Genomic DNA, 16,710 nt, shown 5'->3' on the forward strand with positions numbered 1-16,710 from the left:
CACATTACAATCATTCCATACACCAAATATAGTAGACCTATTGAATACAGTATAAGAAAAACAGACCAAAACATAAAAACTTAACTATAACCACTGAACCATGAAAATGAGGTCAAGGTCAGTTGACACCTGCCAGTTGGACATGTACACCTTACAGTGCTTCCATACACCAAATATACTAGACCTATTGCTTATAGTATCTGAAATATGGTCTAGACCACCAAAACTTAACCTTGTTCACTAATCCATGAAATGAGGTTGAGGTCAAGTGAAAACTGTCAGACAGGCATGAGGACCTTGCAAGGAACACACATACCAATTATAGTTATCCTATTACTCATAATAAGAGAGAAAAATCGTAGCTTTTTTTTAAGTAGTCACTGAACCATGAAAATGAGGTCAGAGACAATGGACATGTGACAGACAGAAACCTTACAAAGTATGAAATTGAAACTTCCAAGTCTTCTACCTTCTTAAATATAAAGCTTTTAAGAAGTTAGCTAATGCTGCTGCTGGATCACTATCCCTGTGTCGAGCTTTCTGCAGGCTCGACAAAAATGAATAAAAATTTTAAAATTCTTAATTTTCATTCTGAATAGAATACAATACTATATAAATGCACAATTTCTAACATAAGTGACACATTATTTTCTTTAAATAACATAGCTATACAAACAAATTATTCACTAGTCATAGTGAAAAAGGACAAAGATTTTACATGTTCCCAGACCAGGCAAACCAGGTGTAACATTAAATGTAAAATATAAATGAAATGATTTGAAATTTTTGAAACAGTATCATGTGAATGGCAGTGTTTTAAAATAATAATTTACATTGAAGTAGAGAGAAGCGAAGCTAAATATTTTCCTAAATTTGGTTTGTATAAAGATTTATAAATCATTATCTGAACAGAATCACCATAATGACTGAGTGTGTGAACTCCATTTAGAATAAGATATGAGTTGTAAATTCAGATCAAGTTCACTTTTCTTCCTATTTCCTTAAATATTTTAAATATGTAACATAATGTAATATAATATGCAGTATTAAGTGTCGAAAATGCACGAGTGTTCCATGAAGATGTGTGCTGCTGGACAGATAATACAAGCAAAAATGTTTAATTTCCTGTTTTAGTATGTGAAACCCAAAAGTATCACCAAGTTCAAAAGCAAAATAGGCTGTGCAAAACTTCATGCCTAGTAGAATAATCTGAGCATGTTTGGTTAAATTCTGTCCAGTTGTTTTTATAAAGTTATAAATAAACAAAGTGTGATATGGATGCAGCCAGGCGACACAATAAATGCAAGCACCACTACCTAAATTAACACAATATACTTTATGATGACATGATTGAAGTATGAAATTTCATTAATCAACGAAAAGTTTATATATTAAATGATTTACAATAAAAACAATAGATAAAACATCACACACAACAGAACTTAGTATGCTTCATTGAACAACACATTTACTTATTTTCCTAAAAAACTAAAATCTGCACTCTTCATTTATACTGCAACACCAAGTCACTATCTCTCTCATACATTTACACAATAATGTATGATCATCAAGAGCTATTTAAACAATGATTTAATACCGAAATTAATATTGGTCAGGTAAAACAGCTTGTTTCAAGCAATATTCTATATTTCTCATAGTTTTACCTGACCATTTAAGGTTCAGCAACTGTCAATTTAATAAGGACTGACAAATCAAAATAAAAACACTCATAAGAAAATGGGCTAACACATTTATTACCCAACCATATTACTGGCCATGGGTATGGCTGATACAATAGGATATGTGTTCACATTGTTACATAGGAAAAATTGTAACATATGTTTTTCATACGTGTTTTCCATATGTTCAAAAACATATGTTTTCATAATGGACCTGAACATAAATGTATGAGACACATATGTTGCAATTTTTCCTTTGTATTTAATACAATTGTTTATGCAATTATGTACAGCAGATTTAAGTTTGCTTTTCCGATTGCTATTGAAATACAATGAATTTTGCAACCGTGTATACTATGATTTTGTACTGTGTTACCTTTTGCATCTCCAGTACCAACAGACAGTAATAGGGTTTGTTTATAGTTTTGGTTTATTGTTAAAGACCAGGAGTTAATTTCACCAAAATACGTACAACTAAGATTTATCATAAATATACTGAATTGTTCATGACTTATTATTAACCTTAATCGTAAGTTTTTTTGTGAAACCTACTCCAGTTGTTCTAGGCACTCCATATACAAGGTGGTGATCTCATTAGTAATGATTATTAGATGTCTGAACTGTCATTGTTAGGAATATCTGAAGTCCAATCACCCCAACTGTTGTTGTAAATAAAGCTTTGGCTGCTAATAATGTCCATGATCCTAGGCCAACTGCATGGATTAAAATTCTGAAAAAATAAAAAACATGCATCGTATCATCATACACTGAAAAAATAGAAATTATCAAATGTACATACATACATGAATATAATTATGAAAATTCAACATACAAACAAGATTTACAAGGCAAGTTTTTTATGTTGCTTCTAACTTCCTATTGCATAAATTGATAAAAAGCATAAAAAAAACCTGTGAACTTAAATGTGAAAAACGTGAGAAAAAAAACATATATATCTATATTGTGAATATCCCTTAGTGTCATATCACTTCCTTAAACCAGCTGCTAGTTTATTATGATTATAATGTTTTCATTAGTTGGAGACTAAAACAAACATAAAGTATGATTTCCTGGATTGTTTTATAAAGTAAACAAACATGTCTAAGTAGTAAGGTAAAGGATCAGCTTGATAAAAAGGTGCAGGACATTCATTACTTATATCAGTGGTCTTGTCCTTATTTCATCAACTAATCAAAACACCTAAACATATACACCTACATGTACCATAACATGTAGTAAACAAAAACAGGTGTCAGGCTACTTTAAAGGGGCACTAGCTACGAGATATATGAAAAATCTAAAGTTTGATTTTTTTCTGTTCAATCAATAATGAAAGTGAAATAGTGAAATAAAAATTCGCTTTTTGCAGCCAAAAAGATTCAATTTTGTCAAATTACGCTAAGAAACATTGATAATTAGTTCTTCACATGCAAGTGAATGAGTCCACCTCTTTAAATCCGTATTCATGTGAACTTCAATTTAACCCCTAGCTAGAGATTGACAACGCATGCATTGTACATGTACTGGTTATTTAAAGAAAAAGAATGTCAACAATGAAAGTGAAACTACGGTAAATCATTTGATTACTAATTCGATGCACATAAAATCATTCTTATGCGGTTAAAAACAATGAGAAACATCTATTTTTAATCTATACAAGAGTGCACACGCTGAAATGTCTCGCCTTCTATACTAATCATTGATATTATGTTGATAGTCCTAAGTATAAAGCTTTATTTCAACTGTCTCATAAACTTAACATTAACCAAGATAACTAAACAAAGACCAATGAACCATGAAAATGAGGTCAAGGTCAGATGAACCATGCCAGGTAGACATGTACAGCTAACAATGCTTCTATACAACATATGTAGTTGACCTATTACTTATAGTTTAAGAAAAATAGACCAAAACACAAAAACTTAACACTGTCCAATGAACCATGAAAATGAGGTCACGGTCAAAAGAAACCTGTGCTACTGACATAAAGATCATAAAATATTTCCATACACCAAATATAGTTGACCTATGGCATATAGTATTAGATAAAAAGACCAAAACTCAAAAACTGAACTTTGACCACTGAACATGAAAATGAGGTCAAGGTCACATGACATCTGCCCGCTAGACATGTACACCTTACAATCATTCCATACAACAAATATAGTAGACCTATTGCATATAGTATGAAAAATAGTTATCAAAAGTACCAGGATTATAATTTTATACGCCAGATGCGCGTTTCGTCTACATAAGACTCATCAGTGACGCTCAGATCAAAATAGTTAAAAAGCCAAATAAATACAAAGTTGAAGAGCATTGAGTATCCAAAATTCCAAAAAGTTGTGCCAAATACGGCTAAGGTAATCTACTCCTGGGGTAAGAAAATCCTTAGTTTTTCGAAAAATTCAGTTTTGTAAACAGAAAATTTATAAAAATGACCATATAATTGATATTCATGTCAACACCGAAGTGCTGACTACTGGGCTGGTGATACCCTCGGGGACGAAACGTCCACCAGCAGTTGCATCGACCCAGTGGTGTAAATAGTTATCAAAAGTACCAGGATTATAATTTTATACGCCAGACGCGCGTTTCGTCTACATAAGACTCATCAGTGACGCTCAGATCAAAATAGTTAAAAAGCCAAATAAATACAAAGTTGAAGAGCATTGAGTATCCAAAATTCCAAAAAGTTGTGCCAAATACGGCTAAGGTAATCTACTCCTGGGGTAAGAAAATCCTTAGTTTTTCGAAAAATTCAGTTTTGTAAACAGAAAATTTATAAAAATGACCATATAATTGATATTCATGTCAACACCGAAGTGCTGACTACTGGGCTGGTGATACCCTCGGGGACGAAACGTCCACCAGCAGTGGCATCGACCCAGTGGTGTAAATAGTTATCAAAAGTACCAGGATTATAATTTTATACGCCAGACGCGCGTTTCGTCTACATAAGACTCATCAGTGACGCTCAGATCAAAATAGTTAAAAAGCCAAATAAATACAAAGTTGAAGAGCATTGAGTATCCAAAATTCCAAAAAGTTGTGCCAAATACGGCTAAGGTAATCTACTCCTGGGGTAAGAAAATCCTTAGTTTTTCGAAAAATTCAGTTTTGTAAACAGAAAATTTATAAAAATGACCATATAATTGATATTCATGTCAACACCGAAGTGCTGACTACTGGGCTGGTGATACCCTCGGGGACGAAACGTCCACCAGCAGTGGCATCGACCCAGTGGTGTAAATAGTTATCAAAAGTACCAGGATTATAATTTTATACGCCAGACGCGCGTTTCGTCTACATAAGACTCATCAGTGACGCTCAGATCAAAATAGTTAAAAAGCCAAATAAATACAAAGTTGAAGAGCATTGAGTATCCAAAATTCCAAAAAGTTGTGCCAAAAACAGACCAAAACACAGAAATTTAACTATAACCACTGAACCATGAAAATGAGGTCAAGGTCACATGACATCTGCCCGCTAGACATGTACACCTTACAATCATTCCATACAACAAATATAGTAGACCTATTGCATATAGTATGAAAAAAACAGACCAAAACACAGAAATTTAACTATAACCACTGAACCATGAAAATGAGGTCAAGGTCACATGACATCTGCCCGCTAGACATGTACACCTTACAATCATTCCATACAACAAATATAGTAGACCTATTGCATATAGTATGAGAAAAACAGACCAAAACACAAAAATTTAACTATAACCACTGAACCATGAAAATGAGGTCAAGGTCAGATGACACCTGCCAGTTGGACATGTACACCTTACAGTCCTTCCATACCCTGAATATACTAGCCCTATTGCTTATAGTATCTGAGATATGGACTTGACCACCAAAACTTAACCTTGTTCACTGATCCATGAAATGAGGTCGAGGTCAAGTGAAAACTGTCTGACAGACATGAGGACCTTGCAAGGTATGCACATATCAAATATAGTTATCCTATTACTTATAATAAGAGAGAATTCAACATTACAAAAAATTTGAACTTTTTTTTCAAGTGGTCACTGAACCATGAAAATGAGGTCAAGGACATTGGACATGTGACTGACGGAAACTTCGTAACATGAGGCATCTACATACAAAGTATGAAGCATCTACATACAAAGTATGAAGCATCTAGGTCTTCCACCTTCTAAAATATAAAGCTTTTAAGAAGTTAGCTAACACCGCCGCCGCCGCCGCCGCCGGATCACTATCCCTATGTCGAGCTTTCTGCAACAAAAGTTGCAGGCTCGACAAAAATCAAATCAAACAGACCTATAAAAATCCAATTGCACGTGTTGGTTTAATCTATTCATATCTTTATTTATGTTTACATCGCTTATATGGGCATCTGAGGTCAAATCGATAGTTAATTAGATGGCGTCTGGACTAAAATACACATGAAACGAACCTATATATTATCTACCCCATGCTCTGTAAACTGTTTATTTTAGACTTTTGATAGTTTGGATAAATGTTTTACATTGTTATAAATCAAATATGAGAATTTGAGTCAAATCGGTGACCATGAATTTGACAGCTAGTGTCCCTTTAATAGATCCATACATGTTAGTTGATGTCCTTGAACTAATTCTAATTAAAATTTCCTTTAATGTTTTGGACAACTTCCAAATCACTGATCAGTTATTATATTCAACAAACACTCTGGTCACAGTCAAATATTTCAATATAACAACTATACAAAAATAAGGTGTTTTGCAAGGATAAAATTAAAGGAAAACTTAAGGACATGATTTTTTTCATAATCAATTTTTATTGTTGTGATATTTATAACAAATCTCATATTTGGTTTGAAAAGATTCATATATACCAAACAACTTTGGATTTTATAAGTTTTAAACAAAAATTGTTCAGAAAATATTTTGGTCACTTAATAGAGTTCAGGTTTTTCAATGTATTTGTGGATTTAAAATTTTGTAATTTTATCTTTTTATCTATATATACTTTGCAATAAAAGCTGATCTTTAATACTTCATCCCAATGACATATTTAAAATACTTACTCTACAATAAGTGGTCTATAGCAACTCAGTGCTAACAAGGTCATCACTATAGGAACATACGTCTTTTGAAGGTCATTTCTACTGTATAACCATACTAACATAGCTGCACACATATGATGTCCCTGTAGATAAATTATGTATTTGATGTTAACAATGTGTAGAAATACAAGTACTGGAAAAATTAAAAATCTTTGGGAAAGAAGAGAGCAATTAGTGTAACAGTATTTTAATTTCTAAACCCTATTTATAATAACTAAAACTAGACATTTCAGTACGAAAAATATGTCCCGGTCCTTTTTGCAGCAAGTTGGTCAACCAGAGTCAACCAGAACAAAATACAAAAAAACAGCTGCACATGAGTACATGATACGCCCGTCACAATTTCAAAGAATGAAGTTCAATAATGTCTCATTGTCATATCAGAAATTTATAAAAAAAACTTAAGAGCTTATCTTAATAGATATAAATCAGTCCCCAATGTTGAATAAAACTGCTCAAAGCACTTTAAGGATATTGTCCGAAAACTGGAAAATCACCAAAGTTGCATGAAAACTGCTCAAAGTATTTTTGAGTTATTGTCCGAAAACTGGGAAATCCCCCTTTTTAAATGAAAAATAAAACCAAAACCATGAAATTTAAAATCTTAAATTTATGAAAACCAAAAGGTAGCTCACATGAATAGATATACTGTCAGTTCAGAAATTATTGTGGACATTTATTGTAGCGATTTTGTCATTTTAGACTAAAATGAGAATTTCAGTTTTGTGATAGTGAAAAAAATTCTTAAAAACAAATTTAAAATGCAAGTTTAAATTATTGTGATTATAACCCTGTTGCATTTTTTGCAATAATAAAAACCTCGCAACAATTTTTGAATTTACAGTAAAAAATTCACCAAAGTTTCATGCAAATTGGTTAGTGCATTTTTGAGTTAAAGTCCAATATATCTCGATGGATGGACAGACATAAAACGGTATACCATAATACGTCCTGTAAGCGGACGTATTAAATGGGACGTATAAAACAATCTGTAGGTGATCATTATATATTTAACGTCTAAAGTATCAGTACCACAAAATCATTAGCAGATCTGATGAAATGCTGTAATTCTTCAAAAAGTAGGTCAAGTGGTGGAAAACACAATTATGATTCATAAGTCATCATTATGTTTTACACCAAGTTATCAAATATCAGCTTTATATTTGCAAGCATATCCAAGACAGACATTTACAACTTAAAATCATACCATTCACCAAATATAATTAGCTTATAGTATCAGAGAATCACATCTCATTACGAAAACTTAATCATGTTAATGTTGACCATTGAACCATAAAAATGAGGTCAAGTTCAGACTTTTTAAAGTGCTTAAGGTGGTAACCACCACCTTGACAAAAACTAATTTGGCTCGATTAATTTTAATAAAATTTTGACAAAATATTTACTTTGACCCTTTGAAAATAATATAAAATTTCAGAAAACTTGAACCAATCATTTTCTCAGAAAAAAATGGTTGAATAAATAGCAGTTTGACAAACACTAATTTTCATCATTGAGAAGCTTTATATTTTTCTTCAATACAAGTTATTAAATCGTTTAGCTGATTTTACAGAGTTACCTCCCTGTAGTGTTACGTACCACCTTAAATATCACAAAATATTTTCCTTTTTTAAGCACTACTATACACCACATATCAAAATCTACATCTACACCTACACTTACATGTATCATTACATACTAACCAAATTAATATTGGATTCAAAACACATCTGTATATATTTCCAGTCAAACTCTACTCCTCTGGCACCAACCCATAAAGGCAATAATCTGAAATATAATTATAATGTAATTAACTTTCCAGGGAAGTGCTCTTTTCGATTAAAATGTGACAATCAAAATGAAATATACCACTAAATTTTTTAAGTGCTTTAAAAATATATTCCAGAGATATGATTCTTATTATCTCCCCTTTAACATGTTAGGCCAGGATTATCTCCCCTTTAACATGTTAGACCAGGATTATATTCCTTTTGGCACATCATAAGGTAGTGTGCTACAAGTGGGTAAAGTGTCATCAATATCGAACCAGCTGTTTCGGAGTGATTGTGCAAACATGTCTGGATAGGCAGACAGGGTGATTCCTATATATATATATACAATGTTATATGATTTTTAAAGCTTGTCTGTAAAGACCCCCTTTTTAAGAGAAATGTAACATTTGGTTTTCTTATTACTAAAAGTTCTGTACATGTAGGTGCCCAACCTAACCTAACTTTCTTATTACCTTGTAACTAAGAGTTCTGCTGTTGCCCATCCAAGACCTGCCACCATAAATTTAAGCTGTCCTTTTCCTGCTATTTTAGACATTACAAAATATATTCCTACTAAGTCTGCAAAATCTACTGTTGACTTCATGAATTCCTAGGGAAAAATAATAATCTTAAGATTTAGAAGTCATTTCACAAAGATATTTAAGGTAAAATTTAGCTTGGTCAATACTTTAAAAACGCCTTGTTTTGTACATGTAGCTGCAACACAAATTTTGCAGAGGACATAGTCTATTTCATCAGTAATTTAACAAACAAATAACATATAATGTGTAGGTTTTCAGGAAAATAATCATAAGATGAACCAGATGCTCCGCAGGGCGAAGCTTTATACGACCGCAGAGGTTGAACCCTGAACGGTTAGGGCAAGTATGGACACAACATTCAAGCTGGATTCAGCTCTAAATTTGGATTGTGATTAAATAGTTGACACAGCATAGGTTTCTGACACAGAATGAATGTGTTCTAATGAACTTAAAATTTTTGTTTCTCTTAGAGCAATTCACTATGCTGTTGAATATTAATCCTCTCAAAAAAATGTTTGAAGAAATTTTCTTTTTTATTTATGAAATTTCAAATGAGAAAAATTGAACCCAATTTTTTTAATCACATCCCCCTTTCCCTTATTCCAAAACTAATCTCAATTAAAATTTCTAATGGAGTTTGCAACAATAACTACTCATTTAAATACATCATAAAATATTAAGATGTAAAAAAAACTGCTTGTTATCACTGAATGGTAAAGATTATTTTAATTTATCAGTTGGTAGTTAAAAGTGAATATACATTGTATATTGTATATAACAAAGATTTAAGTTGATTCTGGACAAAGAAAGATAACTCCAATTAAAAAAAAATCTTGCTATTGCACAATATTTTGCAATTAGATATTTCTTGCTTACTATTCTGGACAAAGAAAGATAACTCTAATTAAAAAAAAAATTGATATTTCACAATATTGTGCAATTAGATATTTCTTGCCATTGCGCAATACTGTGCAATTGAAAAGACTTGCTATTACACAATACTTAATATAATAATTTTAGATCCTGATTTGGACCAACTTGAAAACTGGGCCCATAATAAAAAATCTAAGTACATTTTTGGATTCAGCATATCAAAGAACTTCAAGATTTCAATTTTTGTTAAAATCAGACTAAGTTTAATTTTGGACCCTTTGGACTTTAGTGTAGACCAATTTGAAAACAGGACCAAAAATGAACAATCTACATACACAGTTAGATTAGGAATATCAAAGAACCCCATTTATTCAATTTTTGATGAAATCAAACAAAATTTAATTTTGGACCCCGATTTGGACCAACTTGAAAACTGGGCCAATAATCAAGAATCTAAGTACATTTTTAGATTCAGCATATCAAAGAACCTAACTGATTCATTTTTTGTCAAAATCAAACTAAGTTTAATTTTGGACCCTTTGGACCTTAATGTAGACCAATTTGAAAACGGGACCAAAAGTTAAGAATCTACATACACAGTCATGACAGTTAGATTCAGCATATCAAAGAACCCCAATTATTCAATTTTGATGAAATCAAACAAAAGTTTAATTTTGGACCCTTTGGGCCCCTTATTATGTTGGGACCAAAACTCCCAAAATCAAACCCAACCTTTTTTTTATGGTCATAAACCTTGTGTTTAAATTTCATAGATTTCTATTTACTTATACTAACGTTATGGTGCGAAAACCAAGAAAAATGCTTATTTGGGTCCCTTTTTGGCCCCTAATTCCTAAACTGTTGGGACCTAAACTCCCAAAATCAATACCAACCTTCCTTTTGTAGTCATTAACATTGTGTTTAAATTTCATTGATTTCTATTTACTTAAACTAATGTTATTGTGCGAAAACCAAGAATAATGCTTATTTGGGCCCTTTTTTGGCCCCTAATTCCTAAACTGTTGAGACCAAAACTCCCAAAATCAATCCCAACCGTTCTTTTGTGGTCATAAACCTTGTGTCAAAATTTCATAGATTTCTATTAACTTAAACTAAAGTTATAGTGCGAAAACCAAGAAAATGCTTATTTGGGCCCTTTTTGGCCCCTAATTCCTAAAATGTTGGGACCAAAACTCCCAAAATCAATACCAACCTTCCTTTTGTGGTCATAAACCTTGTGTTAAAATTTCATAGATTTCCATTCACTTTTACTAAAGTTAGAGTGCGAAAACTAAAAGTATTCGGACGCCGGACGACGACGACGACGACGACGACGACGACGACGACGACGACGACGACGACGCAGACGCCAACGTGATAGCAATATACGACGAAAATTTTTTCAAAATTTGCGGTCGTATAAAAAGTTAGATAGATGATACGAGAAAGCTAAATATAGATTCTACCATTGATTAAGTTCACCTGTACACAAGAAATCAACAGAAATTGGTACAACTAATTACTGTGAATTTATTACTATTCGTTCATGGATACCAATTTTCGTGTATTTCATGGGTACAGGCTAGGTGAACCACAAAATTGAGGTTCAATGAATGACAAATTTCCCTTAGGATTGTATGCAGACTGTGGCAAAACCATGAAACTAAATGTCCATGATCCTGCAATTTTTTTTTAATCCACTAAAATAAATGAATCCATAGTATGAAGAATAAGAGAAAGCAGTGTTCCATTTTCTAAAGACAAGGAACACATACTGTGATAGTAGTTATAAGAGAATGCAGTGTTCCCTTTTCTAAAGACAAGGAACACATACTGTGATAGTAGTTATAAGAGAATGCAGTGTTCCCTTTTCTAAAGACAAGGAACACATACTGTGATAGTAGTAATAAGAGAAAGCAGTGTTCCCTTTTCTAAAGACAAGGAACACATACTGGCATAGTAGTTATAAGAGAAAGCAGTGTTCCCTTTTCTAAAGACAAGGAACACATACTGTGATAGTAGTTATAAGAGAAAGCAGTGTTCCCTTTTCTAAAGACAAGGAACACATACTGTGATAGTAGTTATAAGAGAATGCAGTGTTCCCTTTTCTAAAGACAAGGAACACATACTGTGATAGTAGTTATAAGAGAAAGCAGTGTTCCCTTTTCTAAAGACAAGGCACACATAATGTGATAGTAGTTATAAGAGAAAGCAGTGTTCCCTTTTCTAAAGACAAGGAACACATACTGTCATAGTAGTTATAAGAGAAAGCAGTGTTCCCTTTTCTAAAGACAAGAAAAACATACTGTGATAGTAGTTATAAGAGAAAGCAGTGTTCCCTTTTCTAAAGACAAGGATCACATACAGTCATAGTAGTTATAAGAGAAAGCAGTGTTCCCTTTTCTAAAGACAAGGAACACATACTGTGATAGTCAAATTTGTGGTGTTTTAAATTTCTGGTTCTATGATTAACAGAACAGAAAATATTTTTGTTTGTTTGGTACATGTACTAAATTCCATTATTAGAGAAAACCATGAAATCAACATACTTTAATTTCAGCCATCGAGAAGAAACTAGATATCATTGAGATGGGAGCCATCTCTGTGGGCCCCGCTGTCAATAACGTGGGGTAAATAAGTTGTATGGATAATCTGATATGAAGCATTATTTGAAGTTATTACATAGTCTCATGTGTGATTTTGATCTAAGATTTTAAGTTAAAACTGATAAATATTCTCATCTTCCTTTCATAGTATAATAGTGATATGACTGCATGATGTGAACTCATTGTTTACTACTCTAAGGTGACTTCTGGATATATGGATTGATGTTTGAACAATATGTTTAAAGGTGCTGCCCAATTGATATTTGTCACATATTTTTAGAATTATGCCTTCAATATATTATGACCCACCAAGTATAAAGTATGAAATATTAATGGTTCTCGAGAGGTAGAGCGGACACAGTTTGTTAAGAACAACGAACGGATGGACAGACCGACAGACTGATCTTAGACCTAGGATGCATACATTATGACACATTCTCTTGTGTTGGTTAATATATATGTTAAGTTGAAAATGTTTGTCAGGTATAAAGTATGAAATAATAACAGCTGTCCTCTCAAAATATAATGTGGATCAAATTTGTTAGCGATGGACAGACCAACAGACAGACAGACCTTTGACCTAGGAAGTGGTACATACATCATGACACACCCTCTGGTGTTGGTTAAAATGGATGTCAAGTATAATATTTGAAATCATAACGGTTCTCAAGATATAGAGCGGACACAATCTTCACCACAGGACACAGGGTTGTCAACTGAAACCAAAGTTTTTTTGACGTTGACCTTTGACCTAGGAAGTTGTACATACATCATGACACGCCCTCTGGTGGTGGTTAAAATGTATGACAAGTATATACTTTGAAATCATAATGGTTATCTAGATATGGAGCGGACACGATCTTCACCACAGGACACGGGGTTGTCAACTGAAACCAAAGTTTTTGACCTTGACCTTTGACCTAGGAAGTTGTACATACAACATGACACACCCTCTGGTGTTGGTTAATAATCATGTTAAGTATTAAGTATGAAATCATAACGGTTCTCTAGATATGGAGCGGACACGAAAGTGTTACGGACGGACAGACGGACGGACGGACAGACGGACGGACAGACGGACGGACAGACTGATCACTATAGGGCGACCCGCCGTCGGCGGGGCCCTAATTATTACTTTCAAAGTAAAAAGTGCTGCATTTTTGGGCTTGTAAAATGTATAAGTCAGGTTCAAACAACATCCAAGCATGTAGATATATGTACTGTGACTGTTTCTGTTATACTTAGTCCTTTCAAAACTTTTGTGGATGTACATGTACATGTATTACCGTACTTCATTCAAACAACATCCTGGAATATTTATACATCTGTCAAAGTAATACTTACCCCAACAACATCCAAGCCTGTTGATACTTCTGTGGCAGGGAAAAATGTTGCCAAAATTAACATCTTACATAATTGTGTAAACAGGTAGGTTCCTCCAGCCTGTACACACTTCCAAAATGCTCCATACTCTGCTCTGAAATGGACATAAAAAGCTAGGCATATGAATTGTGTACAAAAATTGGTATTTTTAATTTTTTATATACTACATGTAACATGTGTAACAATTTTAAAAGTATGATATGTAAAGACTTCAATAACTGTTTTGTTCAGCATATTTCAGAGTTCGTTCATACATGAGTATCTTTATAATTCTGAAAATTTTAATTGAGGTAATACCCCTTATGTGTTGAAAACATGCAAAATGAGGATTCAGAACAACAACAATATGAAAACAAAATTCCATGTGCAACAATGTTTGGCATGGTTTTTTTTCTTAATAGAGCTTACACATTTGTGTTTTTATGAAGATTAGATTACCGTAGCATAAATAAAAGACGTAAAATTTTAAGAATATGAATAAAAAGCATATTCACCTACTGAAAAAGTATATTAACTATGCAAAACGTTGAGGGCTTTCATGTGTATAATAATGGTTAAATGTTTGACGTACAATTGGTTTTTGTAAATAACTATTATTTAAATACATATTTCATGTATTTATCTCTTTCAAACATGGATTAAAACAATTACTGTCTTTTGGTTTGTAAAATACATGGTTTAATTGACTTTTGAAAAAACCTAGTGACATTCACTTTGGCGGTTGTCTTTGAACAGTGAATATCAGTTTTTCTAAAGTCAATAAAACCACATATTTACCTTATCAAAAGACAGTACTTGTCTCTATCCAGAGATGGACAATTTTTCATATGAAATTTCATCTAATTTTTACTGGTTAAAGGGAGGTTATCCAGATGCATTGAGACAATATTTCATGGATAAATATTTGGTACAATATCATTTATGTGTTTTATTTTTTTTATAATACATGTAACAAACAAACTTAAGTAAATACATAGATACAGTATAAAAATAAAATTCATTTTGAAAATCAGGGTACTGTAAAGAATACAAGTAACTATGGAATATTTACAAATGATTTAAATCATAAAGCATTTCTAAATTAAATAATTCTCAATATATCGACCATTGTCGACAGAACAATATTTTTTTTTCTTTGTATCATGTTTACATTTAAATATTTTTTGTCTTCAAATCATGTTTACATTTAGAATAATTCTAAATATGAAGATGATACGAAGACAAAAGTAATAATGTTCTGTCAAAAACTAGTTGAGGATTGCAAGGTGCAGTTACGACCTGATTAACTAATTAATATGAAGCAGGTGTTTCATTGTACATGTATTTTTATTTTGAACAGTTTTTTTATTAATTCAACCTATGTTTGTACAACAAAACAGGTGCGATCAGACCCCGGGGGCAACCATGTAAGGATCAAGTGTGTGGGGTGACCGTGGGAATGTGGTTTATGAGTGAAGGTATTCAGGTTTGCACCCTATACATTCACACATCACATTTAGCCCCTAGATAAGTGCACACCCAATTTTTATTCAATTCCAGTTGAATTATTAGATAATTTTTTAAATGTTCATACTGTACCAACAAATTTTTTTTATTTTTTTGAATAAAAATTGTGGAATTATCATAATTTGTGGTTATTTTTATATCAATTTGATGAGTAATTATCAAATGTTAGTTATGTATGCTTACTGCTAATTATTATTTCTACACAGCTAAACTTGGTGTTATTGTCATGATTGTTGTGTGTTTGAAAATCATAATTGTTGTATTTTACATGCTTAACAGCTTTGATGTAAATACTACAAGTATTTAGCTTTGTATGAGTATAAAATTGAAGATTTTAAATTAAAAAAAAGAGAGATAATTGTTTTAACAGCTTGGCCCCTTTGACAAATGTTTGAGCTCACTTTATCTTGAAACAATGAAAAAAAATACACGTACCAACTCATGATTGAGATTTATTCAACATAAAAAAAAAACGTCGGAATCTCACTTTATTCCAAACAATGAAAATGATAGCAATAGACGTATTTACACTTGTGTGCAAATTTGTCTGCCATAAAATCACAGGTTCCCATAAACTTTGACTTCACAATTCGATACGTCCTTTGACGTCATATCTATTTTTTAAAAGTAGGGCAAACGGACCCAGGGCGATAGATACAGGGCGAACATGTTATTTGGGCAAACTGACCCGATACCAGATACTTGTGTGCAAATTTGTCTGCCATAAAATCACAGGTTCCCATAAACTTTGACTTCACAATTCGATACGTCCTTTGACGTCATATCTATTTTTTAAAAGTAGGGCAAACGGACCCAGGGCGATAGATACCAGATACAGGGCGAACATGTTATTTGGGCAAACTGACCCGATGCCAGATACTTTACAATTTTCTTTTTCCTAGACATATAAAATAAAAAAAATTGTAAGTGCTTCATTGCAAGTTTACTTCAAATTTTATAACACATTGATCTATAAACAGATAAAGTAAAGGTAAAGAATGTAAAATTGTGTGGACTACTGGTACAGCAACTTTTTTTGTGCTGGTGTTTACTTACAATCCAGAAAACTTGTAAACAATCATATAAGGCACATAAGCAAGCGCTAAACAATTTCCAAAGTGGAATAAAGTCATTTTCTCGAATTCACTATTAAATATGAGAATTTAGCTGAAAGAGTCGCCGGCTGCTTTGACCGGAAGTAGAAATAGATATATTCAGTGCGTATCGGTTCCGCGATTAACGGGGTAAATGTTATCTTTAAAAGTGA

General features: G+C 32.6%; 1 protein-coding gene across 1 annotated transcript; it reads right to left on the bottom strand.

Annotated features, from left to right (window-relative positions):
- Positions 1-568: 568 nt before the first annotated feature.
- Positions 569-16,659, bottom strand: LOC143080821 (BOS complex subunit TMEM147-like). Its single transcript, XM_076256879.1, has 6 exons — positions 16,500-16,659; positions 13,899-14,031; positions 9,007-9,143; positions 8,465-8,549; positions 6,723-6,844; positions 569-2,409 (listed from the first exon to the last, which is right to left on the bottom strand). The coding sequence occupies exons 1-6, from the start codon at positions 16,574-16,576 to the stop codon at positions 2,274-2,276; spliced, it is 690 nt and encodes a 229-aa protein (XP_076112994.1). The 5' UTR covers positions 16,577-16,659; the 3' UTR covers positions 569-2,273.
- Positions 16,660-16,710: the final 51 nt, after the last annotated feature.

This window comes from Mytilus galloprovincialis, chromosome 6, assembly GCF_965363235.1.
Source record: "Mytilus galloprovincialis chromosome 6, xbMytGall1.hap1.1, whole genome shotgun sequence".
In the NCBI taxonomy this organism is placed as follows: Eukaryota; Metazoa; Mollusca; class Bivalvia; order Mytilida; family Mytilidae; genus Mytilus; species Mytilus galloprovincialis.